This window comes from Talpa occidentalis, unplaced genomic scaffold, assembly GCF_014898055.3.
Source record: "Talpa occidentalis isolate TD23 unplaced genomic scaffold, MPIMG_talOcc4v2.1 talOcc4.10, whole genome shotgun sequence".
NCBI classification, from domain to species: domain Eukaryota; kingdom Metazoa; phylum Chordata; class Mammalia; order Eulipotyphla; family Talpidae; genus Talpa; species Talpa occidentalis.
The window spans coordinates 37385963-37413532 of record NW_023600993.1 but is presented as its reverse complement, the minus strand read 5'-3'; the positions used below and the strand labels follow the sequence as shown (position 1 = coordinate 37413532).

Here is a 27570-nt window from a genome sequence, read left to right as displayed (position 1 = left end):
CTGCTGCGGAGCCCTGGAGCCAGAGCACAGAATATGCTAGGTGGCAGCTCTGATCCAGCTCCACAGGCTCCTCCAGCAGAGCTGCAACAGAGGAAGGGTCACAAGACCCTACACTTTTCAGGAATAAATGTGCAGAAGTTTTATAACTTCCCACCCACCCCAAGAACCACCAAGAATCCACAAAAGGACCAATCACACAAGAAAATCCTAACTATGACTCAGAACAAAGAATGGGTTAATATTCTCCTGGGAGAGAGCTCATTTGGGGCTCATCAACAATAGTACTTAGTGAACAACTAAGTACCACCAAGCCAGGCATTCTGAAGATGCTTGAGAAGATGAAGGTAGAGTATGGATATAAACAACTAAAGTACAGGTTCTTTCTATACAAAGTGCCACAAGAGAGGTGCAGCTGAGACTGTTACTTCAGATCAGGGTTAGAAAAGGCCACATGGAAGAGGCATAACTTGAGATTATTCCTGAATAGCTATAAGGATAGTGACATATAAAGGAAGGGTGATGAGAGAGAGGCATTTCAAATGGAGAACACAAGTGGATGAAAAGCCAGAAAGCCAGAGAGGGGAGGAGAGCGATGTTTAGAACTCCTCACCAGTGTAAGGAGTTCTAGACAAATGGGTAAAGCTGTAAAGGAAAAGCAGGGAGAATAAATCAAAAAAAAAAAAAAAACTGAACCAGTCCAAGGAGGAGGGGGGCATTGTGTGTGTGTGGGGGGGGGGGTTAGTGATTAGCCACTGAAGCCTAGCAAAAGTCACCCAACAGTGATGTGAATGAGAGGAAGGGAAGACATGAGGAATTTTGTATAGATAGTGTCAACAGTTTAAAGACACAAACAAACCGGCCTCAACAAAACAAGAAAGGGACAGAAACAGGGTCAAAGACTTAGTCATACCTGTAGGTGAGTCTGACAACCATCTATGGAATCCCTGGCCTGAGCCAGGCTCTCTGCTAGGTAAAGGTATAGAAAGGCCCTCTGCGCAGTCATTAGCAGACCGCAAAGAAAGTCCAAACTAGTTGGTGATGTGCATTCCCATTTTAGACAGCTCTAAATTGAGGCAGTTCGGCCCCACAGAGAACCAGGCTGTAGCTGGGGTGTTGGGGGGAAGGGCAGCAGGAACAGAAACAGGTTGCACAGACTGAAAACTGTTCAACCACATCAGCTGCTTATGAGAAACTGAAGTTTGCTTATTTGGGGGAGCGATATAAAGCATTTTTCAACAGTCAAGTGCAATATTGTAATCATCCCTACTCTGACACTCCATACAGAAGAGCTCTCCCCCTCCTGTGCAAGAAGAAAATTAAATAAATGATATATGCTTTCAATAAGTGCAGCGGAGGAAATACTGCTGCTGCTGACGGAACTAAGAGAGCTATTACTGTGGGAACTGAGTTGCACTGTTTCCATGGCTTCAGCTGCCACTAGTCACTGCAAGTCCACAAATGAAAGCTGCACAGAAACTTGAGGTTGTTTATATATTTAAAAAAAAAAAAACAACTAAGCCTGGGAAAACTTGCTGCCCCCAAGGCAGTTGCAAATCCCAGAGCTACCTGAAGCTGCATGCAGCCCGGGGCCAAGCACACACTGGACCAGTGGGGGCAGCCACACTTCTTACCCAACAAAAGAAACAATTTCACTACAAATGACCTGTCACTGACAGAAATTTCTTCCACACGTCTGGCCTGGAATCAGACTCTGAGGACCCCACACACACTTTTCCTACAGAGCTATGAGGCAGAGGCCCTAGCTGCCTGACAGGTACAGTTTTAGTACCCATATGGGTCTCTGTCCTTGGTCTCGCCATTATTAATTGAAAGGTATTTACTACAGATGAAAAATAAGCTTCCTTCAGCTGCCTCTAAACCGATCCCAAAAATAGAGCAATCGCTTTGGTATAAATTGGGTCAAATGTATTAAAAAAAAAAAATAACCCTGCTCCTGGGCGGGAGGACTGACATGGCATGGGACCTTGCTCAGAGTCTGGGGAAATCCGCAAAGATCTTCACTTCCCAGAGAGAGAAAGGCAGTATTTAAAGAGTCAGGCAGAGAATAAACCATCTGGCCATGGGACCATCCCGGGGAACACAGGACACAAGCATGGATGCTCTGAGTTTCAGAGTATGAAGAGATCAAAGGAATGAATGTTGGTCTTTAAAAAGGCCTGCCAAAGTAACATACTGCCCCTCCCCACAAAAAGAAAAAAAAAAAAGCTGCTGTTTAAGAATTGTCAAGAAAGGATCACTGGGGAGGTGTTGCCAAGGGGAAGAAGAAAGATTTTTTATTCTCATACTTCACTCTCCCACTTAGTAGCTGAGAAAGCCAAATGGCCGAACAGCACTTATAGAGCTGCCCTGAATTTCCCTGGGAAAAATCAGAATATTAATTGGCTTACACATGCAGCTACATTAATTATTCCATTGATATGAATTAATCTGCCTTTCTGAAAGGTATTTATTTTCTAACTTTATTTAATCATGCTCTCTTGAGTACAAAAAGCAACAAACTGGGTCACCATCCACATTGTTAAATTTGGTAACAATGCTGACACCATCTGTGGCCTAGACTATGATAATCTACCCCCACTGAAGGGGGGCTTTTCACTACTTCTGCTTTTCCTTTAAATGATCATTTAACCTCACATGTCTACAACCAAATCAGAAACTATTTAAAATATCCAAACTTACATAAATCATCCCTCATAAAGAATAAATGAATTTATACAACCAGAGAGTGTTGATAGGTGTAGTCTATTCCAATTCCCATTTATAGTTGTGTTTGCAGTAGCAATAGCCAAATATTTCTTAAATTCTGTAGACATCAGACTAGAAAGGCCTAAATATGAATAGACATGCTGCTACATCTGAAATATGCCACAACATTTTAAATGTAACATGAAATCCTGTACATAAACCATTATGGTCAAAATCACAAGAGCATAATTTCAGTATCTTCTAAACCCATTAGAGCTCCCACCCCCACAACACACACACACACACACACACACACACACACACAGAGTTTTGTCTTTACAACACTCACCTAATAAACATCCAGCCCTACTAAAATACACCTTCAAAAAGAGAAACCAAAGGCAAGTGAAGCTAGCTAAAAGATAGGAAAGTAAAATAATACTTTCCTGTTACTCAGCTCTGGTCCCTCACCTGCCATCCGGCATGGTCTCCAATTATAAAAGGCTGATCCTTGCAAGAAGGATGCTAAGCACCAAAAGATCCTGAAATGGCTTCTGAATCATCAAGAAAGATTACAGAATGTCAGAGGTAAAAACAATCCCTGTGATCTTCTCTTCTGAGCCCCTTAACTGACAGATGAGTGAGTGGCAATGCAGAAAGAGTATGGGAAACGCCCCCAAATACTAATTGACAGTCAGGTAGGACAAGCTCCTAGCCCCAACATGCTCCTTAGTCTTGTTTTTTTAAACAATATCAACCTTTCCCAAAGGAAGTTCCATGAAACTCTGGTTTCGTAATGTGTTCTGCCAAAAATATGTTTAAAGAATCCATGACCAATTACTTTTAGGGACAAGCTGCATTAAGCAAATAGAAACTGGTTTTTTAACTACAGACCCTCCTGGAGCTTTTGCTAAGCTAACATGTGCTATAAATCTTTAATAGGGCAATAAAGTATATGGAAGGATCCCAATTTATCTAACCATAGGATCATCGTATCTTGGTACATCTCACAGGAGTAGAAACTTCAGTGCTGTGCTATATTCTTCTCCAAATTATGCTCCATGTAAATTTATTAGTTTTGTTGTATTCTCTTCTCTAAGGACTAATCATTTGTATACAAAGTCTTTGACAATTTTCTACTTACCAGAAAAAAATGACCAAAGTACCTACCACTCCCCCATGACACTGGGTTTAAAACAAACAAAAAGCTGATATTATCAGGAAAAGAATGGTAGACAACAAAAGCCTATGTGGAGAGAAAGGTTATTTTTAAATCTGCTACAAACCTCTTCCATAAAGAGTTCCACATCTATTTATACAAAATTCATGACTTCAAACACTTTCATTCATTATAAATTTGAAAATACAGGTCAAAAAAAAAAAAAAAAACCCAACCCACACTGTTGCAAAGCTCCAGGAAACATCACATGCATAGCTGTAAACTTCAACCACCCAGAAAGCCAACTGCCAGTTCAAGTATAGAAGCAAAGGATAACCACACATCAGGACAAGCAAGAACTCCGAGGACACTTACCAAGTTATGATTTGTTGAATTAGAATCATCTTCAGGGAATGGGATGTAAATAGCTAAGGCCACACAATTGGCAAAAATAGCCAATAATATAAATATGTCAAATGGTCTGAAAAATTTTGTTAAGGTACATATGTGTTATGCAAACAAAAATCATCTCTCTCATCACACTCCCAATCACACCACTTTTGAATCACTTTTAAAACAAAAATTACAGACATCAATTCTTTGTCAACAGACTGTTAGAACTTCTAGGTTTGCAGAAGTAATCATCAGTAGATCTTCCTATCAAATGACCTCTCCATGTCCTTTTCTACTGTTGCAAGGATCACATTACACTCATCCTTCCACTGTACATTTTATATTAAAACCTGAAAGTACATCCAATTAGGGCACTGTGTGAACCAGGTTTCTGCCTCTTGTAGTTTTGAAAGCAACAAGGACCTTAGAAAGCTAAATTCCTGCCTGCGATAGCCATCGTGAGCCAAAATCTCTTCCACAAATCCTCACTTCCATGTGTTACAGCCATTTTCTTGGGAAACCCTCTTGGCTGGGTGAGTCTCAATCACCTGGTTTCAGAATGAATGGAGGCAGGCCAAGTCCCCAGGACTGTCTCCATTCCACCTGTGACTGTCCTGTGGCATATTCCAAGACCTCAGATGCTAAAATAAAAGAGCCAGCGTTTAGCTCCCTCCTCTGCATTCTGTACCAGAGACATCAATGGTTATCACTGTTTCAGATTAGAGCTGGACTGAAGCTCAGTCTATAATGTGGTTACTGCATTCAATTTATAAACAAATTAAATAGAAAGCTCTAAGAAATCAGCACCAGACACTTGCAAAGTACAATTTTAACAAATCTAAATCTCGGGGGTCTGTGTAGAAGACACAGCCTCCAACAGATACTTGCTTAAACATTCTGGTGTTATTAAAAGACATTGTCAAAACTGGCAACACAAAATTTGACATCTGCCAAAATGACTGTTTTTCTTCTTTGGGCTTTCAGCCTTTCCAAATGTAAGGTTTCATGAGCACCAACCTAATCTGATTCCCGGGCTTGAATTTACAACTGTGTTTCTCCCATACACTCACTTACAAAAGGCAAGGCCACCAGGAAACTAAATACCTCGAAGTACTAAGGGTTTCAGGGTGGAACAGACATTTGGCCACTCATCCTGACATCCTTCTGGGAAATCTAAAGATGCTGAAGGAAACAAAGGCCCCTCAGCCCTCCTGAGATACCCTCTGGAGTTTCAGGAAAATGCATCCCCTTGAAGAGCTCTGGTGCTCACTGCCTTAAGGACACTAACTTTATTCCCCGACTAATTTTGATGGGCTTGCTTTTAAGGCCAGTTAGCTTTCATTCATATTTATTCTTTTCACTTACCCAGGATTACAAAATCTTTTGTTCAAGGGTCCCGCTTTAAGGCCATCCATGTTAAAAATTTTTCAAACACTCCTTTTCATTTTTCCCTGTTAGCAGTTCCTAATGAAATTTTACTATCTCTCCCATCCCCTCCACACCACCATTCTTCCTTTTTAATTTATTAATACCTAAGTGATAAACCAGCAAACCTCAAAAGAACCAACACTGTTCAGGAAAACCAAACCAAGGTGTATTTTTCCTCTACAGTGATCCAGTTTCAATCTCCAGCATTGGTAACTACTCTCTCACTGCCACAAGAGTTCTACAAGATAAGCAGAACTGAGCAACACAGAAATAGGTGGCCCTGATCTAAAGCTTCCTTCTGATAAGGTGCACACTCCCCATGCCCCCAAGCAAGTGCAGGATCCTCTGCCTTGCCTGTCAGACAAGACCAGATTCTCTTTCTCCCAGTGCTGACAGGGCCTGGTGCAGCCAGCTTTAGGCGGATTTCTACAATCTGCTCCCTGAACTAGAAGGAAACTGTCATTTGAAAAAAAGAAACTGTCCCACTGTGGGCAGGCTTCTGCCAGTACCGGCAGCCTGTGCACATGTATCTGGCAATGCAGTTAGGGGAGTCGGCAGCATGATCCAGGAATTCTCTCAGTATACATCAATTGCTATATACAAATTACTGTGCACAAAGAGAAACAGCACCAGACCTCCCACCTCACTCCACATGAAATTAATGACCCCACTGAGAGGTCTCTGCTTACTCAGTGTCTCATCAAGCCAACCTGAGGAGAGCTTTCTGGCTGAGAGCAAGCACTGCCACTGACTCCAGAGATGCCAGGGAGGTGCCCCTACTTACCTGGCTCCCTCCTATCCTCAGGGTAGAAAAGAGCTCAGAGAGAAAACACAGCCACACAACCTCAGCTAGGTGAGAGACACCACAACTCCCTCTAGAGAAGAGACATCTGTTCTAAAAAGAAAAGCACACGAAAACCCCTCCAATCCTACCCTTGCATTTGGCTGTTCTCTCCAAAACCTTTCTAGACAGTTACCTCATTTTAACTCGTGTCTATGAGCAGAGAAAACAGCCAGCTAAGACGGAGGGCACACAAACATCTGCCTAACTGGGTACTCAAATGATAAGGGGTCTCTGCCCCGCATTGGAACCTGTTGCCAACATCCTCCCTTTTCTGCAGGGTCCTTCTATCCCCCAGGGCATGGAGGGGAATCCCTATATTCACACACCTTCCTAGGAGTAGGAACTGCTCTAAAGCCCCTGCCAGCCCCAAATCTGCTTCTGGGAAAAGGAAATGCTTTATTTTACCCAGACCAGTGAATCATCCAACTAATTAGAAAGCAGCTTGCTCAGAAGACCTCAGCCAACCTTTTCCAAAGGGTGGCAGTGTCTGGGGTCTGGCCTCAAGGGGTGAGGAAAGGGGTGAACAGGCACAGAACCCTACTTCTGCAACCATCCGGGGATGCGTGGAGTTCAGTTTTAAAAATACAAAGGAGACACCCAGAAATGGAACTCCAATCCAAGGACACAGACAGAATTTTTTTACAAAGGCAGCAACTGCAAATTCCTCCACTGACAGGGCTGTTCTCTAGCTCATGAGGCCTCAGGAAGAAGAGGCCCTGCAAACCGCTGCCTCCACACGCTGCCTCCTGCTCACGTTTCAAATGTCCTTTTTTGAAATGGTCAAAAGGAAATTCCAGGAAGTCATAGCATTGATGAACAAATTGCTCCCTCCCTATGAAGCAAGTGTTCATATTTGTAGCTACCTGAACAATTAAAATCACCAAATGTCAGAGGTAGAAGCCACCTCAGCACTAATTGGGGCTTAGGAAGCAAATTCCAGACACCAGAATGAGAAGATTCTACTAAAGGTCAAAAATGTATTTACTTCTAGACAGACTCAAAAAGCCATTTTTTAAAAAACCACCATACCTTATCTGCATAGGCTCAGTGCACACCACTGCCCAAAATAATGGCAGATTTCAAACTAACCATCTAGTGTCAAAGGACTTCACATTTTAGTTATCTATCACTTTGAAGTTTCAGACTGTCACTGCCACACCCTTACCAACATACACACACACATACACACACACACACACACACACACACACACAGCAGCAGGCTCAGTATACCCACAGAGCCACCCCTCTGCACCCTGAAAAAATAGGAGGTAAACACAATGAAACCCTTTACATACAGCTTCTTCTGTTGCTCACATTCCAGACTGCTGCCGCTTTCTAAGTGCCATTTCAGAAAGCAAATCTTTTTAAAGGACAGATGGTAAAAGAGAAAATGAGAAAGACATCCCTCCCCCCCAAAAAAAGGATACTTCCATTCCACTATACTAATGCAGGCTCTTCGGATGGGGTTATTGAGTGATAAACAGAAAAGGGCGCGGGCAGGTCGGCTGTTGGACGAGTTACCCTGTTTTTTGCTCTTGGCGTATTGCTGACGTTTTCTTTGGGAGAGAGATCCTACAGGTGGCGGTGCGGAGGTGCTCATAGTTTGGGCAGCCTTGGCCTGTCTAGCGGCATCGATTGCAGCTTGCCAAGACAGGACAGTTTGCTTGGAGCTATTCGGCTGAGAAGTTGGTCCTTCACAAGAAAGAGGGAGTCTGGTGCCTCTTGCATAGTTTGCCTCTGGGAAGAAGGAGAAAAGGAAAAATTTTAAAAAGAAAGAAAGAAAGAAAGAAAGAAAGAAAGAAAGAAAAGAAAATCCCGTATTGGAAAAAACCAAGGTTATTTCCCATCAATAACTGGAAGAAATGATCCCCATGTTTCCACTTTGACCCTCATGTCTTATTTTTTGAACCATTCCAGCGTGGCACCCAACATGACGGTGTCTTCAAGGGAGTCTCATCTCCCAAGGACTCTTTCAGTGTATTTCTTCTGACAGAGGTCATTCACATTTTCATTCCACATCTTTTCTGACTTTTAAAACCCATGTATCTCTAGTGAGTTAACAGACATGTACAACAGCTTTCCTGCAAAACAACTACCTCCATCACACACACACACACACACACACACACACACACACAGAGGCAGTGCCAATAATTCAATAGTCTTAATCATTTTCAGGGTGTTACTCCAATATCTTTCCACAGCCACAAAATCTTTTTTTTCCAGCATGGAAAAAAAAAATCCCCCCACTGGCATCAGGGCAATACCAAAAGCCCCATAACAAATACCTAGATTATGCACTGACACTTCCTGCAAATGAAAATTCATGATGCTTGGGACTCATTTCCTCCACAGGCTTCCGAAAACAGAAAACATCTTTAGGGCTTTTTTGCATTTTAAATTGCAGCCACAGCAGCCAAGACAGCATTCAGAGAGACAGATGAAGCAGGCACTCTGCACCCCTACACCTAGGATAGCCAGACTGGATTGTGCCAGGCGCCCTTCAAGGCCTAAGTAGCAATCATGCTAGTGTAGACTGGTACCCAGGTGTACACACGGCATAACTCCAAGGAGGCTATGTGCAAAGACCCATCTGTCTTTGGGTCAGGTCACCACCCAAGCACATCTCCCCAGCACCTGCCTGCCATGGGTCACAAACTCCTTACTGAGATAGAAGCCAAAGTAGGAGAAGTGGCAGAGATAGAAGGATGGACACTTGCAAAACCAATTCTCCCTAAGAATAAAGGAGAGTCAACGGCAAGCACAGGTCTACCTGCCCAGCAGCCTGAGGCGTGGCTAAGAGGGCAGGCAGCAGACAGCTCCAAGCTGAAGAGGAGTCCTGCCAAGCCTTTCCTTGGGGAATGCTAACCCTGGAAGGCAAGGAGCCCACCAGGATGCAGAGGGTGCCTTCGACCTCCAAAGAGGAGGCAGGAGGACTTGCCAGGTGCTACTCCTGCCTCCCTCCAGCCAGCCCAGCCGGCGTGGTAACTGCACGTGGTGCCCGGGCCAGGGTGGGGAGGGGAGCGCCACAGCGGGAGCGGCTCCCCGGGCATTGCTAGGTTACCGACGTGTGCACAGCCTGCGCAGGGAGAGGGAATAAGCACGGCCACCCGACCCCCTTGCCGGCAGGTCCTAGACCCGGCCTCCCTCTCCAGGGGAGGGGTGTGCTTCACCCACCGGCGGGAAAGGTGAAATCTAGAATTTTCCCGATGCCACCAAAGACCTTATTCTGAGACTACCAGGGGGCGAGGAAGGAGGGGAAGGAGAAAGGAGGCTGGCGAGGGGGCTCGGGAGAAGACCAACAGCCACCCTTCCGTAGCTCGGAAGCGCCGGAGGAAAGTTGAGCCCGAGGACACTGAACCCGAATCACCTCCGCCCGCCACCCCTCGGGCGGCACCGCACTCCACAGACTCCTCGGCCGCCCCCACCCCACAAATGCAGAATTAACTCTGACATTCAAGGCCTGAAGGGGAGAACGGAGTGGCAGTCACGCATCTCCCCTCTGCGTGTAGCTGACACCGAGCTGGGAGCATCCTCTCCAACCCCCTCAGCCCACCCCGCGCATCCGAGACGGGAGGGGCGAGAAGGAAGAGGGGGTGGGAAGAGGAGGACCATGACAAGGATTCGATTTGGCGGAGGGTGCCCAGGCTCCGGCTGCTCACCGTTCGCGTGGTCCGCTTGCTGCTGCCGTTGATGCTGCATTTTTTTCATCATCATCATCATCATCATCCACGAACATTTATTGAGCGCCTACTGTGTGCGGGGCACGGGGCTGGGCGTCGGGGCGGGGGAGGAGCGGGTGAGGGGGTTACCGGTAGGTGGGAGCTGCGGCCCCTGCCCTGATCCTCGCTTCAGCAGGGGGTGGGGAGGGCGAGGACAGATAACAGAAAACAAGAATAATTTATAAAAACCGCTCTCCACCCACGCTCCCTTTTCAAAAATGGAGCAAAATAAACTTTTTTTAAAAATAAGAGCAGATGTATATATTATCTTAGCAATATATACAGGTAATTTTTTGCTGCAAAGGAGAACTGGCTGGGTCTCCTCCCCTAGCGGAGGGACGCCGCGGCGATGCCGGCCCGGCCGCCGGGGCCGCCCCGCGCGCCCCCCATGCCCGCCCGCCGCCCGCCGCGGTGCGGTGCCGGGAGCCGGGAGCCGGGAGCCGGGTGCCCGCCGCCGCCCGCCGCCCGCCGCCCGCCGCCCGCGCCGCCGCCCGCGCCGCCGCTGGCTCGGGACCGCGGGCAGCCGGAGCTCACATCCGGGACGGAGGCGCTCGCTGCTCGCTCGCTCCGCGCCCGCCGCGCCGCGCCGCACGCCGGCTTCGCCCTGGCGACGCTGCGCGCCCGCCGCCGCCGTCCCCTCCCCCCCGCCCGCCCGCCGCCCGCCGCCCGCCCGCCCGCCGGGCCGCCCCGGGCCCCCGCGCCCCGCGCCCCGCGGCCCGGCCCGCGCTCCCCCGCACCGCGCGCGGTCGGGGTGGCCGCCGCGTGGGACTCGGGGTGCCGCCACCCCGGCGTGGCTTGGCCGACCCGCGGGCGCCAAAGGGTTAAGCGCGCTCCGGCCGCGGGCCGCCCGCTTAACCCCCTCGGCGCCGCAGCGGGCTCGCCCCCTACCCCCCGAGGCCGGCGGGCGGGGCCTGCGGATCCCGCGGACGCCGGGTGCCCGCGAACGGCTCTGGCCCCCGCATGTCTGCGGGGCGGGGGAGGGGACGCCCTGCCTCTCGCGGCCCGCGGAGCCCGCGGCGCGGTCCTCCCCCTCCGCACACCTGGAGGAGGCCCCGCCCCCTGGGAACACAGGTGCGGGCGGGCGGCGCTCGCGCGTCGCGGGGCTCTGCCTGGCGCGCCCAGCCCGCCGGAGCCCCGCCGCCCCCCGCCCCCGCCCCCGCCGGCCTTCAGGTCACGGGGCTGACGGAGGAGCCGGTCTCCGCGGAGAGCACTCACCGCCCCAGGTAACACACCTTGATGGCTAACGGGACGTCCCCGCTCCGCCCCAGAGCCTCCGGGTGCCCTAAGATGGGGGTGTGGGGAGACCTTCTCCGCGCCCCCCTCCCCACGTGTGTTTGCAGGCTGGCACTGGGAAGTAAAAGCCAAGATCTTTCAAACCTCTCGTGTAGCTCCAAGGACTAGGTCGTGCGGCAGCACCGCTGCCTCCGTGGAACTGAGAGGAGTTTGAGGTCGGGTCGCCTCTTGTCCTGTAGTGGGGCTGGGGGTGTGCACGCGGCCGCTCCTGTCTAGAGGGGACATGCTGTGTCTGGAGGTGACTGATGTTTTTCATTTGGTTAGACTCACTGCTGGGGAAGGACGTCTGCTTTGTTATCGCACAAGATTCGATTTATTTGCTTTTGTCCCGACCTACATGTTCCTACAGCGTTTGAGAATAGTGTCGTTAAAGCAAAAATAAAGCAAAAAACTCAGTGTGAGTTAAGAAAATGAAAGCGTTCATGGAAAGGTGCTCTTTGGGCAAAGAAAGTTCACGGGGTGGTCTCAATTGTTGGGGGTCACCTGGGGAGATCAAGTGGGGACCAAACAGAAGACTCCAGGAACCTTTCCAAGGGGGACTGGAAGAAGGAAATAACAGGCACCTGTCCCTTTTTTTGTTTGTTTTGGGAGGGAGGAAAGGCAGGAGAAGAACCCTGTGGCCTATTTTAAATAGAAAGTTGGTGTGGACCACCCCACACAAGCTGCTTCTGAGCCCAAATCTGATCTGAGAGAACATAGTTCCCTTCAAAGAACTTACCCATCCTGGGATCTCTGAGCCCTAAAGCACGTATAAAATTTGCCAATATATGTCACTTTCATAACTCTGGTCTCCAGCCTCGCCTCTTGAGACCCTAGCCTGTAAAATTCCACCCTAATATTTGTTTACAATTCAGTTTTAGTTCATGCAGCCCCTATTAAGAACAGGGTTAGGTGAGGAGGTGTTGGGACTGTCAGTGGCATAGCCTCTCCTTCCAGGACATACAGCCTAGCAAAGGAACACAAGTTTGTGCACATCTCTAATACCACACAGAACACAGCAGCTTTCATGGGCATTCAGTCCTATGTGCACATCAAAGACATGCATTGCAACTGGAGTCATCAAATGTTTGTTTACAGCAGAGACAGCATCTTAACTAATTCTTAAAAACATGGGGAAAGAAAGAAAAGGGGGGATAGAATGGCTAGCGCACAGGGCAATTTTGGGACAGTAAAGCTATTTTGTATGATCATGTGATGATGGAGATGGGATATTATGCACTTGTCAGACACCATGGAGTGAACCCTAATGTAACTATGGACTTCAGTTAATAATAATGGATCAATATTGGTTCATCAGTTGTAACAAATGTGCCAGACTAATGCAAGACGTTAACAATACGAGAAACTGTTGGGGAAGGGAGTATATGGTAATTCTGTACTTTCTCTGTAATTTTTGTAAACCTAAAACTTTTTTTAAGCCTATTAAAAACAGGTTACTAATTTTATTAGCAGGAATGGGGTACGTGGAATGAGCTTTTGGAGGAAGAATAATGGGAAGGGCAGAACAAAATGTATTTGAAAATAAGCAGGGATGCAGTGTGGTGGAGGTACAGGCCGCCTGGGCTAGGGGAGGGAGGAGGCTGGGACAGCCAACCAAAGCCAGGGGAAGGTTTGCTGGCTTGCTAAGAAGACCAGATTGATCCTCCCTGCAGTGGGAACTAGTGGAGGTGTTTTAAGTTGAGAAGTGACATGATTAAACTACAACTCAGATACCTAGGTTTTACACTTTAGTTCTTAATGACTTTATGCAATTAGAATATTTTGCCTTTTCTCCATCCCAACTTTTGAATGAGCCCCATCTTTGCAGTATCTCCAGCAAGCATCTTTTGAGGGCCTTGATTCAGCACAGCTCTGAATGACTTGGCCCATTGTGTAATTAAAATATTTATGTTCTCCATCATAATGTGAATTACTGAATAAACAAATCATAATAGCTAATATTTTTTAAAGGTTTCCTACGTGCCAGGCACATGTATTAACTGATAACAAGCTTTTGAGACAGATACTATTACTACCCTCATTTTGTAGATGACAAAATCAAGATATCAAGGAATTAAGTAATTTGCCCAAAACCACACAATTATTTAGTGACTGGGGCAATAAAACATGATTAAAGGCTACAATAAAAGATTTCAGCTCTAAATCAGGCACATGTGGTAAGACTCCATGGCGTCACCAGTACATCACAATGGGGTTCTCCATCCCCAGCCTTTATATATATAATACTCCCATTTAAAAGCATTGAACCAGCATTCTTGATGTAGTTACTTGAATGTTTTCATTAAAAAAAAAAACCTTCCTGATACCCCAGTCCAGAACCTCACCATCTCATAGCCCTGGATCATTAACTAGATGCCCCATCTCCAGTCCTCCTTCCACAAATAGTCCATCTTGTGCTCAAAAATACCTTGTCATTTCCCTCACTTCCCTCCTTCCTTCCATGTCCAATCTAAACCTTCAACCTTATCATTTCGGACCATTCACCTTCACTGTAGTCAGCAGACTCCTTATTAGGTGATGAACACGCTGTGCTCATTTCTGACTCTGTCTCAGCTCACATTTACTCAATGACCTGAAATCCTGCCTCACTGACCTCTACATAAACCCTCCCTACTTGACAACTCCACATCCAGATCTTCCCTCCTCCCAGAAGCTTTCTCTTTTCCAGCCACTTTGGACATATCTGTGCCCCAGTCTTCCCCACAACCTCCTCCACCTCTACCTCTCCATCCCTAAAGGCCTCCAGCACCTGATTATTCCTTGCATTCTTGTATCTTGTTTGATTGCTTCTTGGCTATAAATGCTGTCTCTCCACAGTGCAGGTCTTTATGCAAGAATCATATCCTTCACCCCCTGCCCCAATGCCAAGTGCTAGGCTCACAGCAGGCACTAAATGATTAATCTGCACAGGATCATAAAAGCCCACAGATATCACTAGAAATTGTCAAATAATATTTACAAAAATCCCATAAAGTGATGACAGGACACCTAGCCCCTAGACAGTAAAAAGAATAAATGGGGGAGGGGGTGGAAGGATGGGAATTGAGTCCTTTGCACTCCAGGAATTCTAATTAAGGAAGATATCTGCAGAATAATGTACAAACTGAACTTGGATTGGAATGAGTCTCTCCATCCTCAGGCCCTTGTGCTAAAATAGTTCTGACCCACTTGTCACCATCAGGTAGATGAAGGATATGGGAACATTTGCTCCAGGTAAAGGAATTACATGCAGAAAGTCAGGCAGAGAAGTCCAAAAATACAGAAATCAGGAAGTAGGTGGTTAGGCTGGAACCGGCGGGTACTTTGAAAATAGTGGTAATGAGTGAGGTTGCAAAGGCAGGATGGAGTGAGATAGTGGAAAGTCCTTATATCTGGCTCACTTGTCTGCGCGTTGTCCTGTAGGCCAACATTTCTTAAATTTTTTGGTCTCAGGACCCCTTTACACTCCTTGATAAACCTCAAAGAGTCTTTTGCTATGTATATCTTTTTTATCCCTCTCAGAATTAAAACTGAACAGCTTAAAAATCATTTATAATTCACTTTAAGTTAAATTCCTTATATGTTCACATAATTTCTTTATCAAAAGTAACTATGCTTTCCAAAACAAAGTAGCAAGAAGGGTGTCATCATTTTACATTTACACTTACATCCTTTACTGGCTGGCTGGAAACAACACAGCTAGATTTTCATATCTTCTTCAACATCCAATCTGTAGTGACAGAATGTTTGGATTAAAGTATATGAAGACTATCCAGCCTTATACAGATTGTGATTAGAAAAGGGAGAATTATTTTAATAGCATTTTCAAATAATTACAGATATTCTTCTTTGCAATGACACTAAAACAACTTTTAAAGGTTAAAATGTGGAATTTGTAACCATATCAGTGAAACCTCTCAAACTCTGTTATGTTAAAATCTATCAGTCTACACAGCACTTCTAATGGATCTTTTAACCAGGCATGATTCAGTAACATTATGCATTGGTCTTTTGGAAAAAGTGGTTCACAGAGTTTCCAAATGTTGACACATTTTATTATACAAGATCAAGAAACCACACTCACTGAGTTTATCACCACCATCCTCATCGGAAAGTCTTTTTAAGTATTGGGAAGCTGTCAAACTCTCAGTGGTAGACAGAAGTTTTTCAAAATACTAATTTTCACATGAAAGCGCATATTTTATAATTGGCACAAATACTGTCAAGTTTTTTCTTTGAGATGACTGGCTCACTTCATTTTCAAGAAAATATCTGTGAAATACTTACATCTGAATAGCCATAGTTTGTCAGTAAGACTGGTATTCCATAGAAAAAAACCAACAATAACCACCCATTCCAGCTTCACACATCTAACCATCACACACAAGTGGGATAATTGTTGTGTGTATCAGAAATGTTTATGCATGTGTCTCAATCTGTGACCCAGAATAGCAGAAAGACATCTACTCAGGGGTGAGCTTTCATAAAACTATTAATTTTTTACTGCTTAATTAAGAAAATTCTTAAGTAAACTTGTTTTATATTGTGAGTGCATGACCGAGATTGTGCATAATACATCCACAGAGGCACGCAGTGTCCCTGTCTTGACTCCTGCTAAGACACTGTTGATTTTGCAAAAGCCAAATGGTAAAAAAAGGCCAATACATTTTGCTATTACTATGAAAATAGTTTTGACCTCAAAGACCCCTGTTAAAGAGTCTTAAGTTCACCCAGGTAAGATTTCTAGATAAAATATAAGATGGTCAAATATTGCACAGGACATGTTTATACTAAAAAATTATTTGTTTGAAATTCAAACTTAATGGGGCATCCTATGCTTTCATTTGTTACAACTGGCAACCTCACCTCTATGGGTCCATAGACCACACTTTGCAAACAACTTCTCTCAGGTCAGTATTGGGCGGAGAAGTGACATCACAGTTGTGCTTCATGAGAACACCTCTAGCCCCTGTGGTCAGGAGGATCCGAAGGTGTAGAGATTTGTAGATGTCAGAAGCTCTGATGAGTAAATTAAGATGCTACTTCTTAACTATAGTTGCTGGGAGGGGCAATGCTATTCTAAGCTTAGGCAAGAAAAACAGACCTGCTGAAGGCAGCTGCCAGCTCAGTGGGGTCTCCTATCCTGTGGTAGTAACTAGCCACCCACCCTCCTCCCATCTATCCAAACCCACCATCAGAACTTCTTGATTACAACTGATTTATACCCCACCCAGCACAATTTAAAGCCTTTCTTCTTGCTTTGGCCTCATTGAAAGTAGAACCCAGCTGGTCTTTATCTTTCATCAACTAATGATACTCTTGAAGAGAAGGATTTTTTTACATTTCACATCAGACTAAGTTATTCCAGTTCCTTTAACTGGTTCATTCCCAGCCTCCTTGACCCAGTTCTTAAGTCTTATCCATCACTCTCTGATGTACCACTTTGTCTGCCTTTCCCCAGTTGGGGAATCTTGGCAGAGTATAGTATGTGCAGTCAACAAGTGGCTGTACTGACTGTGGGAAGCAGGGCAGGCAGCAAGTCTTCTCCTTCCCCTCAGTGACATCGACTGGTTATAAAACATGATCTCTAAGGGTTCCTACCATCTCTTCGGTATATTGGAGATGATATATTAGAGAGTCTAGACTTTGGAGCCAGGTAGTTCTGGGCTAAAATCCTGGCTTTGTCTGCTACTACCTTTGTTGCTTTGAGGGAGTCACTTACTCCCTTAAGGTAAAACAGGGATATCACCCATCTTCTTGATTTTTTTGCAAAGATTAAAAGCAGTGTTGTAGAGCCCTCTGACACTTGCCATCTAGCTAACTCATATTCCTCCTGTGAATTTAAATATATGCAGTTACATAGAGAGAAAGGAAGGGTGGTAGGACATCATTAAAATGTGCTCACTGGAGGGCCTCCCCTGGTGGCGCAGCGGTTGAGAGCTGGGCTGCAAGGCTGCCCACAGGCCCTGCAGCTCTGGTTCCTTGCCCGGCTGCTGGCGAGGGTCCCACCAAAAAAAAAAAAAAAAATGTGCTCACTGGATCTGCCCTTCCTTTGCTGGGTCTTAGCTCTTACCTTTATGCCCTGACTTTAGAACTTCATTCTCTGCCCCTGTAAAGACCAGGTCCCTGTCATGGCTCTTCTTTCATTAGCAGCATTCTGCTGTTCAACATAGTCCCAAAGCAAAAGAATACAGTGGGGGGTGAAGGGAGAGAGTTAATAGTCTTTGTATTTCACTTAATTTTAATTTCCTGTACACACTTTAGTATTTAAGAGTCAAGAGTCAGTACTGATAACCCTCTAAGCTGATAAAGTAGGGCAGAAATTTTTTAAATAGGTATTTACATACATCCACATAAGTGCAGCCTCGTGACACATGCTGAATGTTAAGAGTGAACACAGAGCACATCCAACTCTGGGCTTAGTCAACACTGCTGCACAGCCACCTCCAGGTGAAAAGCACCAACTAACCACTGGAATAAAATTGGTAAATTCACAAGCTGTAATGGAAAACTAACACAAGTCTGCATCTGGTCAACCACAGGAACAAATTTACAAGGACAGAAAGTTGTTCGGGAGATCAAGAGATTTAATAAATGTCAGAAATTTAATAGTTCAAACATTATAGTTTCCTTCCTGTTTCTTCAGAGCAGTTGTTTATTCAATTCACAAAACATGCAAAAGTTTCAACAGCCCAGCACCTTTCAGACCTGGCACCTACCATATGGATGCATGTAGAACTGTTTACTTTTCTTACTACTTTTTTTTAATCTAAGTCACAAATCCTTGATACTGACATAAGCTTTTTAAGCTTTTTAAATCAATGGCATGGGGGAACATAAAGTAGGAAATGAAAATATTGGGAGTCTTCATTTCTACAGTTTTACTAATAAAGCCCATAGAAATAAGCAGCACAAATTTTTAGTGCTTTGGACTCTCTTTGATTAACACAAAGTAGAGAGTACTTAGCCAACATAATAACATTTTCTTTCTGTTTGTTAAAAAAAAATGTAATTTGGAAATGCAGTAACCTCTATTATCTTCATGATTAAATAAATCATGAATGCCCTATATAGATGCTAAAATTTGGGATTGTAACTTTTTAAAAGGTTCCTATTTGAGAAACTTTTATAAATGAATAGAAACATTGCAGGAGCCAAAAACACTTATTTGAAGAAGATTCATTATACAAACTTAAATAACTCATTAAGGATTGCCTGTTTCATGTTTTAATAACCAGGTTGGCACTGTATTACATCCCAAAATATGGAACTTTATATTTGTCAGTTTTATCTTTTTTTTCAGCTGCTATTTTTAATGTGTTTATAATACACTGAAGACATCTCAGTCAATCATGTATTGAGCAAAATAATCACCATGGCAGGGAGACACACATGGTAGTCTTTATTGTCAACATGTCTTTAAAACTGAATAAATATTTGTTAGTGTTCCATTTTGATAAATACAAGGAACACATGGGGCTGAAAGGGAAACATACCAAGCGCTCCATAATTTTTCAAAGGCTGACACTACTTTAATGGTAAATAACAAAGGATGTATGGGAGGGTTTTTACAAATACTCTACATCAGAAACAGACTAGACCTTTGATGATGTGACAGAGTCACCAAGTCACTCAAAGAGAGGACAGCTTGGTCCATGAGGCTAAATCCCTGAGTGGTTTAAAAGGTCTTTTTGATTCTTCCTCCCCACAGCCTGTACCTCTTCCCTTCCCTATCCTCTCCTTGGTTTCTTTTCCCAGCTCCTACCTAACCAGCTTCCCTTTACACTCAAGGACCTTTCTTTTTGGGGACTTACCTTCCTCTAGTCCCTTTACTTTCTCCTCCAAATATTTCCTCATAAATCTCCAAAATGCCCCAATTCCTCTAGCTCACTGTGGCCTGCTGAAGATAATATGAATAAAAAAAAAATTCCACAGAAAGATGCCAAAGATTGAGGAAGATCTGGTATTGGTCACACTTAGCTGACCTCCTAGAACTTCGCAATGGTAACATTTAGAACCAGAAAAAGGCAGAGAGAGTGAGATGGAAGCCAGCTTTGCTCTTCCCTGGCTGGGTGAACTTCAATAACCCCAGTCCTTCTGAACTTGCTACTTTTTCTGTGAAGCACCTATCTCATGAGGTCACAGAGTATAAAAGAACTATAGGATATTGATATAGGAAAGCCCCTGATCCATGGTTTCCAAAATATAGTACCCACAATGTTTCAGCACTAGCTCACCTGAGAATCTGTTAGAAAGGGAAATTCTTCAGCTTACCCAGACCTACTGAATCAGAAACTCCAGAGGTAGCATCCAGCAATCTGTTTTTAACAAGTGTTCTAAATGACTCTGATATATACTGATGCTTGAAGACCTGTGTCTTCACTGTACAGATGAGTTACTTTTCATGAGATTTCTTCTCATAGCTTTCGATGGTTCTGAACAGACTCAGCCAGCGTGAGCAATGTTAATGCTCTTGTGTTGCAATGGTGCTTAACTGCGTGAAGAGCACAATAGCTTATTTTCTTCTGTTCTCTTCTTCTCACAGAATTTCAACAAAATAAGGCAACTGGATTTACTTAGGATGTGGATTATACAATTTATGACACCCTTGAGGACTTGAAAATATTCTACCACAAGGGCATCCCAACAATTTGATGGACACCTTTACTGTACAGAATGGTTTCAAAGATACCAGGAAGATCAAATCTACAGGTTTCCACCCAACTCACTGATGCCAGGAATTCTCTCATCACCACTTCATCTTCCTCTTGCAATACCAATATCCCAGGAAATACCACAGCTAGTCCTTTACCTCTCAGGTAGGACAAAGGAAAAGAAGATAACATGCACATCTTGTTTTCAGGATATGGATGTCCACTTCTGCTTTGGAAAGCATACACTAAAGAGATGTTATCTAGGGTCACTGTAGGCAATTGCACTTCCTCCACAATTTTACCAAAGGCCAGGTGTGCATACAGAACCAGATGTATATAATAGGCACATTAAAAACCTTAAAAATTGATTGGGGGGGTGGTCTCAGACTGAAGAAGGAACAGTGAATAGACCACAATAGCTACAGAACCCAGTGGAAAGATTCCTACCTTTTGCACACCAGGAAATACAGAAAACCTCCCAAACCATCATGGAAATTGATCCCCAGTTTTCATTGATGTCCTCTTCCTCCTTACCTGTATATACATTTGACATTATGGTGTTCCTTTTTTAATGAAGTGTTACATTTATGTTGTATTTAGTATTACATTGTAGTTTACAAAGCATTCCCATAAGCAATATTCCATTGGCTCACTGCAGCCCTAACAGGAAAAGAAAATTACTCATTATACTGGGGTGGAAACTTGTGCAAGGCTACCACCAGTAAGTTAAAGCGCTTACTTAGATTTGAACCCCGGTTTTCCAACACCAAGCCTACTTGTTTCATCTCAGTGTGTATTTCAATCTGTTTTACATTCTACTGCTGATCAGTTATGTGCATTACTGCTCAACTCCTACTCTTCCTAAAAGAAAGGGATGCTTGTCTCTGGAGCCCTGGTTCAGACCGGAATTCACAACCTCCCATCATTCGAACAGGTTCCCACTTTGCTCCCACTGTGTATCTCCTCCCTGCTTTTAGAGCTCCGAGCTTAATGACTCCACAGATGGGCAACACTGTCAGCCATGGAAAAGAGATTCTGCTACACATAATTGTACTCTGAAAATACAGTGTGCAGCTGAGTCAGAGTTGGCAGGGGAACTTCACATGGACCAGAACCTTCTGTGAACTCTACAGCATAGCCCAGGGCATGGTCCTTTCCTGATTCCAGGTAGGGGGTTAACTAGGCCAAGGGAGAAAGACATTCCTTGCACTATTGTTGAGGTCAGGGCACTATTTCATGCAGAGAATTTTGGTCAAAAGTTTTCTAAAATTCCTTCAAAGCCTATCATTCTAACCTAGAAACAACAAAAGCCTTTATTCTGACATCTGGTGACCTTGTACCATTCATGTGACTCAAGCTCCCATCTCTATAATAATGGACTATATATCCATACTTCTGTCCTGTCCTAAGCTCCAATGCTACATTGCCTAGTACCTTCCAGATATAGTTACCAACAAATCTAAGTAGAAATGTCTCAAACCAAACTAATTTCTCAGTATCCTCTCTAAACCAGCTTCTCCCATGGCAACTTCTAGAACAGCCATTTTCTCAACCATCAAGACTCAACATGGTAGAGTTGTATTCTTCTTTTTTTTGTATTTGGTTCATCACCACTAATTTCTGCTTTCTGAGTACACTCTTTCATTTTTACTAGCTCTTTCACTGCGCTATTTTCTGATCCAACATTTTCATTCTTGCTTTACAGCCATAAAAATAGTACATCCCAACCTTGGTTACAGGTTAGAGCTTCTTAAGACTTCCAAAGTCCAAGCCCCATGCCCAAAAATTCTGATTCAGGGGGTCTGGTGTGAGGGCTAGTTAGCAGAATCACAGAGAATTACTGTACTGAGCTAAAGCACTTTTCAAACTTTAAAGTACACAGGAATCACTTTTAGATCTTATTAAAATGGAGATTCAGGTTCAGTCAGGTTGGGGGTGGGCCTGAAGTGATGCTTTTCCAGCAAGCCTCCAGGTGATGCCTAGGTTTTAATTCCCAGACCACACCTTGGGACTCAGCTCATCGAACACCCAGCATCCCCGGGGAGCATAAGGCCCCTGCCTCATTTCTCACTGCTTCTTGCTCTCACCGGGCATGCTCTCCACTCCTCCCAACACATTGGCCCTGCCTCACCTTCTGATTCACCTGGAATGCTGGACTCCTTTCTCTCTATCTGGTTAAATCTTACCCCTCTGCCAGGCCCAGTCCTGGCCCCCTTCTACCATTAAGTTCTCCAAAAACTCTATGGTTTATTGATCTTTTTTTCCACAGCTATAGAAAGTATGGCAATCTTTTTACCACATAATAAATTCTGCTGCTGACGGCAAGAAGAAAACTGCAGGGAGAGAGAGATGGGATCTGGGCACCATTGTCAACACATTGTAACTGCTGGCAAGCCACTTCCTCTTGTGAAAAATAACCCAATGGCAAAAGTCCACCTGGTAAAGGCTAAATTGGATCAGTGATCTTGTTTTTCAAAGTCACTTATTTCATCTTTAAAACTTCCTCAGAAATCTGATCCAAGAGAATAAGTCCTATGGACATGTAAGACAAATGGTAATAAAATGCAGACATGTCCATAGCTGGAACTATTCCTCAGAGCAGTCAAGAGGAACTTTAGAGGTCACTAATCAACTGTCCCTCTCCCCATCATTGGATTGATAAGGAAACAGAAGCTCTGAGAAGAGAATTGCTTCATTATATGGGTTAGTAGCAAATTCACAATCAGAGTCCAGTTCCTTCTTTTGTTTTGTTTGCTCCAGTAACTACATAGTATTCATTTCAGAATAAGAAGCATTTGGTTTTTCCAAATGTAGTAGCTTCCTAACTGCTACTACTGTAGTAAGCAAGCAATACACCCATGCACTCACTGCCATTGACTGAACTGTGTGTAATAACAAGATATTGCAAGATGGCAGCCTGGAGTTACCCCACCAGAAGCAGAATCCTCTTGCTGATACTAGAGGACAGTGGTGCCCACTATAGTTGTGTAGGGAACTCCTGATGATCCAGCTAAAACAAAGTTCAACTCTTCACCCCTGACTTTAAGATCCCCTACAGTCTGGTCCCATCCTAACCTAAAAGCACCTCTCCCTGCTGGCACATTCCAGTCACACTTGCTGTTTCTCACACATGCCTTATAACCATTCTTAAGCTACCCACATCTAGGCACAGGAACTGCATGGACCTGGTTAAATCTGCCATGTGCCCTTCAACCTGTTGACCTTTGGCACTGAGCTGGGCAACTGCTCACCCTGAACCTGGGTCCAAGCCCCACAAAGTTTCCACCATTGAGGAACTGTGGGCCTATCTTTCCAGGATAAAGGAGCTTTTCTTTTCTCTTTTGGCTTCCTCATGCCACCTCAGGTGAAGTTTCACTGTCTAGAGGCCAGACAATTGTCATGCTGTGGCCAGAGATGTTTAATTGGATCTTAAAAGATGAGAAAAGCAGCAGGGAGCTGATTGTCAGCCCTCTTACAAGGACCAGAGGCAAGGATGGCTTAGCAGCACAGAGGAGGGCTGGCCTGCCCTATGCTCATGCCTGTCTCTTTCTGGGGGCAGGAGGACGGAGGAGAGGGGGAGAGATGTGGCAATGCCAGCAGACCCTTTGGCAAATTCAGTTCCAGTTTGCCTATATTCTGTTTTTAACCCCAAGAACTGGACTCTCAGGAAGTAACCAAGACTTCCCTTTTTAACTTATCCTTTCTTGGAAGACAGACTTCCCTATGCCTTAATATGGATCACTTATTTTTATATTTTATAATACCTTTTCATCTCTATGCTACCCTTTAAGCCTCACTCAACCTCTGCAGTAGGTGAAAATATTATCATCCCCAGTTTATCAAAGAGTAAACCAGATTAATTAAGTTGGGACTTGAGTTTGTCCAAGGTTATACAATTAGTAAATGGTTAAGCCAGAACTGGAGATCAGTTGTCAAAGATCCCTGATGAAAAGGTAGATAACAATTTTAATCATGACAAGTATATAGCCCCAATTCCTGCAGCTTAATACTGCTCCTCAAAGAAAGATCCCTTTGTTGTGACCGTGCATGAGCCCTAAAGGTTAATTAAAAATGGAGGTTCCCACATATGCCCTACATCAATGACTTGACAGAGCCTGTACATAGAAACATAGATGCTCCCAGGGCACGTAAGGATGTCATTGTGCTCTGCTACTGCTAGGCAAGAGTCCATGGGTCCATAAACCCATATCTAGTGGCTAAGAAGGAGGATCTATGGGTACTACTCTGAGGTCAGTGGTATATGTGACCATGAGCCCAGACTGAGAGATTCAGCTTCAAGGGGAATAGGGTTCTTGCAGGTCAGGTCTGCAACTGGGTAGGGGAAGTGATTCTTTCACATTATTTTTCTCAGAAAGATCTCAGGAGAAAACCTTGATAATATATATATTTTCCTAAAGCTGAACTTTAGAACTGCCACCTGTCCCTGACACACAAACCATTTTTAAAGACTTGGAGAATAATACTTTTCCTGAAACAAAGAACAGCATTCATTCTTTCAGTCTTGGCTGTGAAAGATTTTCACCTCTCTCAGAGGATCTGAGGATCACTGAGAAAGCACACAGAGCATCTTTAGCCCTTAAGAAAACAGACTAAGTGGGGGCCAAGTGGCTCAGAGAACACAGGGATACTGAAGTGGATCTCTGAGACAGTAACTAGTCAAAACAGCCAGAAAAGCTAGTCTGTTTCAGAGAGCTTTGTGTGCCCAAAGCACCTGGACTTCAACATGCATTTTATTAATGTAGCTCCTATAAGGTGATGATATTGAGAGAACACAAAAGAGACACTATCCTGGTCCAAGAAGAATTTATAATCTAAATACAAGAATAACTCAAGATCCCTTCTAGTTCCATCCATGTTGCTGCAAACTGCATGTGTTTATCTTTTTTGATTGCTGAGTAATATTCCATTGTGTGTATGTACCACATCTAAGGGATCATGCTCAGCGAAATAAGTCAGAAAGAAAAAGAAAAAGACTGGATGGTCTCACTCATAGCAGGAATTTAGAAAACCTAAATAAGAGACCAGGAAAAAGACTAATCAATACAAAGTAAAAATCAAAATCAACAAGCAACTATAAACCAGAGACACACTACGGGGTGGGGGGGGATAAGGAAGGACTAGAGTCAAAATAAGGGGGGAAGTGCAATTGTATGGGGAATATAACCAAAATGAAAATGCACACATTGTGCAAAGATGAAAAAAGATGTAAGAATTATATAAAATAAAATATTTAAATAAAAAAAGACTTCAAAACTGGAAAAAAAAGGAATAACTCAAGAGACTTCAGTTTTCAAGTGGACAGAATAACTATGTCCACCCCAATTCTCCTCTCAGAAATTACTCTAAAAATAATAAGGGGAAAAAATCCATTTTTGATTCAACTTAGACATTTGTAAGCCTGAACCACAATAAATGAAGAAGGAAAGCACTTGAAGAAAGGTAAAGGACTTAGTAGAGCAGAAGGAGGTAAGGGTACTTCCAGAGAAAGATTCCAACAGAAAATGAAGCAGCAATACCCCAAAAGAACAGAAGTCACAGAAGTTGGAGTACTTGGTACTGTATAAAGTCATGATTGAGTTCCAGTCTGATAACATGAAAGCAACTCGATCAAAGTATCTCACCTACAGGTAACAATTATAAAGTCAGGACAAAAATTATCTTTGAAACATGGAAACATTAGAGAGTAACCGAAAGACACTGGAGGGAATTTAACCCTTGAAAGATGGGGACTTCCCTAGGGGTGATGTTTTTGATTTTTTGCCTGTGGGGACTCCTTATCTGTGCTGTGTGGTTTGGCAAAAAGCTGTAGTCTCTCTGCCTTAAAGTGGTGACAGAATTCAGGCTAGCACAGGGATTGGAAAATTATAAGGAAAGGAGTAATATTAATTCTATGTTAAATAGGATAAATTTAAAATGTATTGTAACCCTTAAAGCTTCTACTGAAAATATACAAAGACTTAGAGCTAAGAAAAATTAAAATGAATCCTAAAGCACATTCAACCAACCCCCACCCATGGCAAAAAAGAAGTAACTGAGAAACAAAAAAATCATATCAAAGAGAAACCAAAGTGAGAGACCAAAATCTAAACATCTCAACAATTACTTTATTTTTTTAATAAATTTTATTTTTATATTCCCCATACAATTACAATCCCCCCATTTTGACCCCAATCCCTCCCCTCCCCGCCCCCCACCCCCCAAAGAGTGTCTCTGGTTCATAGTTGTTTGTTGATTTTGATTATCACTTTCTTATAGTTATTCATTTTCCTGATCCCTTATTTAAGTTTTCTAGATTCCTGCTATGAGTGAGACCACCGGTATTTTTCTTTTTCTGTCTGGCCCACTTCGCTGAGCATGATCCCTTCCGGCGCCATCCATGGTGCTGCAAATTGCATGTGTTTATCTTTTTTGAATGCTGAGTAATATTCCATGGTGTATATGTACCACATCTTCTTGATCCAGTCATCTATTTTTGGGCATTTGTGTTGATTCCAAAGCTTAGCTATTGTAAACAGTGCTGCTATAAACATAGGGGTGCAGGTGCTCTTTGGAATTCAACAATTACTTTAAATGTAGATGATTAAATACTACAAGCAACTATAAACCAGAGACACATGGTGGGGGGAATGGTGGGGAAAGAAAGGACTAGAGTCAAAATAAGGGGGGAGGTGCAATTGTATGGGGAATATAACCATAATTAAAAGGAAAGGATTTTTAGGTTTGATAAGAAAGCATGATCCAACCATATATTATCTACAAGTGACTACAAAACATTACTGAGAGGAATTGAATTAAGACATCAATTCTCCCCAAATTGATCCATCTATTCAATGCAATACAATCATAATTTCAGTAAAGTACTATTATTTTTGAAATTGACAAGCTGATCCTAAAACTTATATGGACATGTGAAGAACTTAGAACAGTCAAAACAAAACAATTTTTACAAACCCACAAATTTTTTTTCGTTTTTGCATAATACATGCATTTTCATTTTGGTTATATTCCCCATATAATATCCACCCCCTTTTTCTGACCCTAATCCCTCTTCTCCTCCCCCTGCCCCCCACTGTAGTGTGTCTCTGGTCTATAGTTGCTTGTTGATTTTGATTTTTACTTTATTGCAATTAGTCTTTTTCCTGGTCCCTTATTTAGGTTTTCTAAACTCCTGCTATGAGTGAGACCATCTGGTATTTTTCTTTTTCTTTCTGGCTTATTTCGCTGAGCATGATCCCTTCCAGCTCCATCCATGTTGCTGCAAATTGCATGAGTTTATCTTTTTTGATTGCTGAGTAATAGTCTATTGTGTTTATGTACCACATCTTCTTGATCCAGTCCTCTATTTTTGGGCATTTGGGTTGTTTCCATA

General features: G+C 43.7%; 1 protein-coding gene and 1 long non-coding RNA gene across 25 annotated transcripts in view; both read right to left on the bottom strand.

Annotated features, from left to right (window-relative positions):
- CACNA1D (calcium voltage-gated channel subunit alpha1 D) overlaps nt 1-27570 on the bottom strand; it is a 477528-nt gene that overhangs the window by 373866 nt on the left and 76092 nt on the right. For 16 of the 24 annotated variants that reach the window (XM_054694641.1, XM_054694644.1, XM_054694649.1 and 13 more), the window contains exons 2-3: nt 7960-8269; nt 4241-4346 (exon numbers count right to left, since the gene is read on the bottom strand). In XM_054694641.1, coding sequence (XP_054550616.1) covers nt 4241-4346; nt 7960-8269 — 416 coding nt within the window. Of the gene's footprint in view, nt 1-4240; nt 4347-7959; nt 8270-10194; nt 10606-27570 lie in introns of those variants that run through there. The other 8 variants (XM_054694663.1, XM_054694665.1, XM_054694653.1 and 5 more) reach the window with 1 other exon arrangement.
- LOC129145700 (uncharacterized) lies at nt 17642-19822 on the bottom strand. The gene is made up of 3 exons (XR_008551621.1): nt 19801-19822; nt 19341-19426; nt 17642-17686 (listed from the first exon to the last, which is right to left on the bottom strand). It is a non-coding gene; the product is annotated as an uncharacterized LOC129145700 (long non-coding RNA).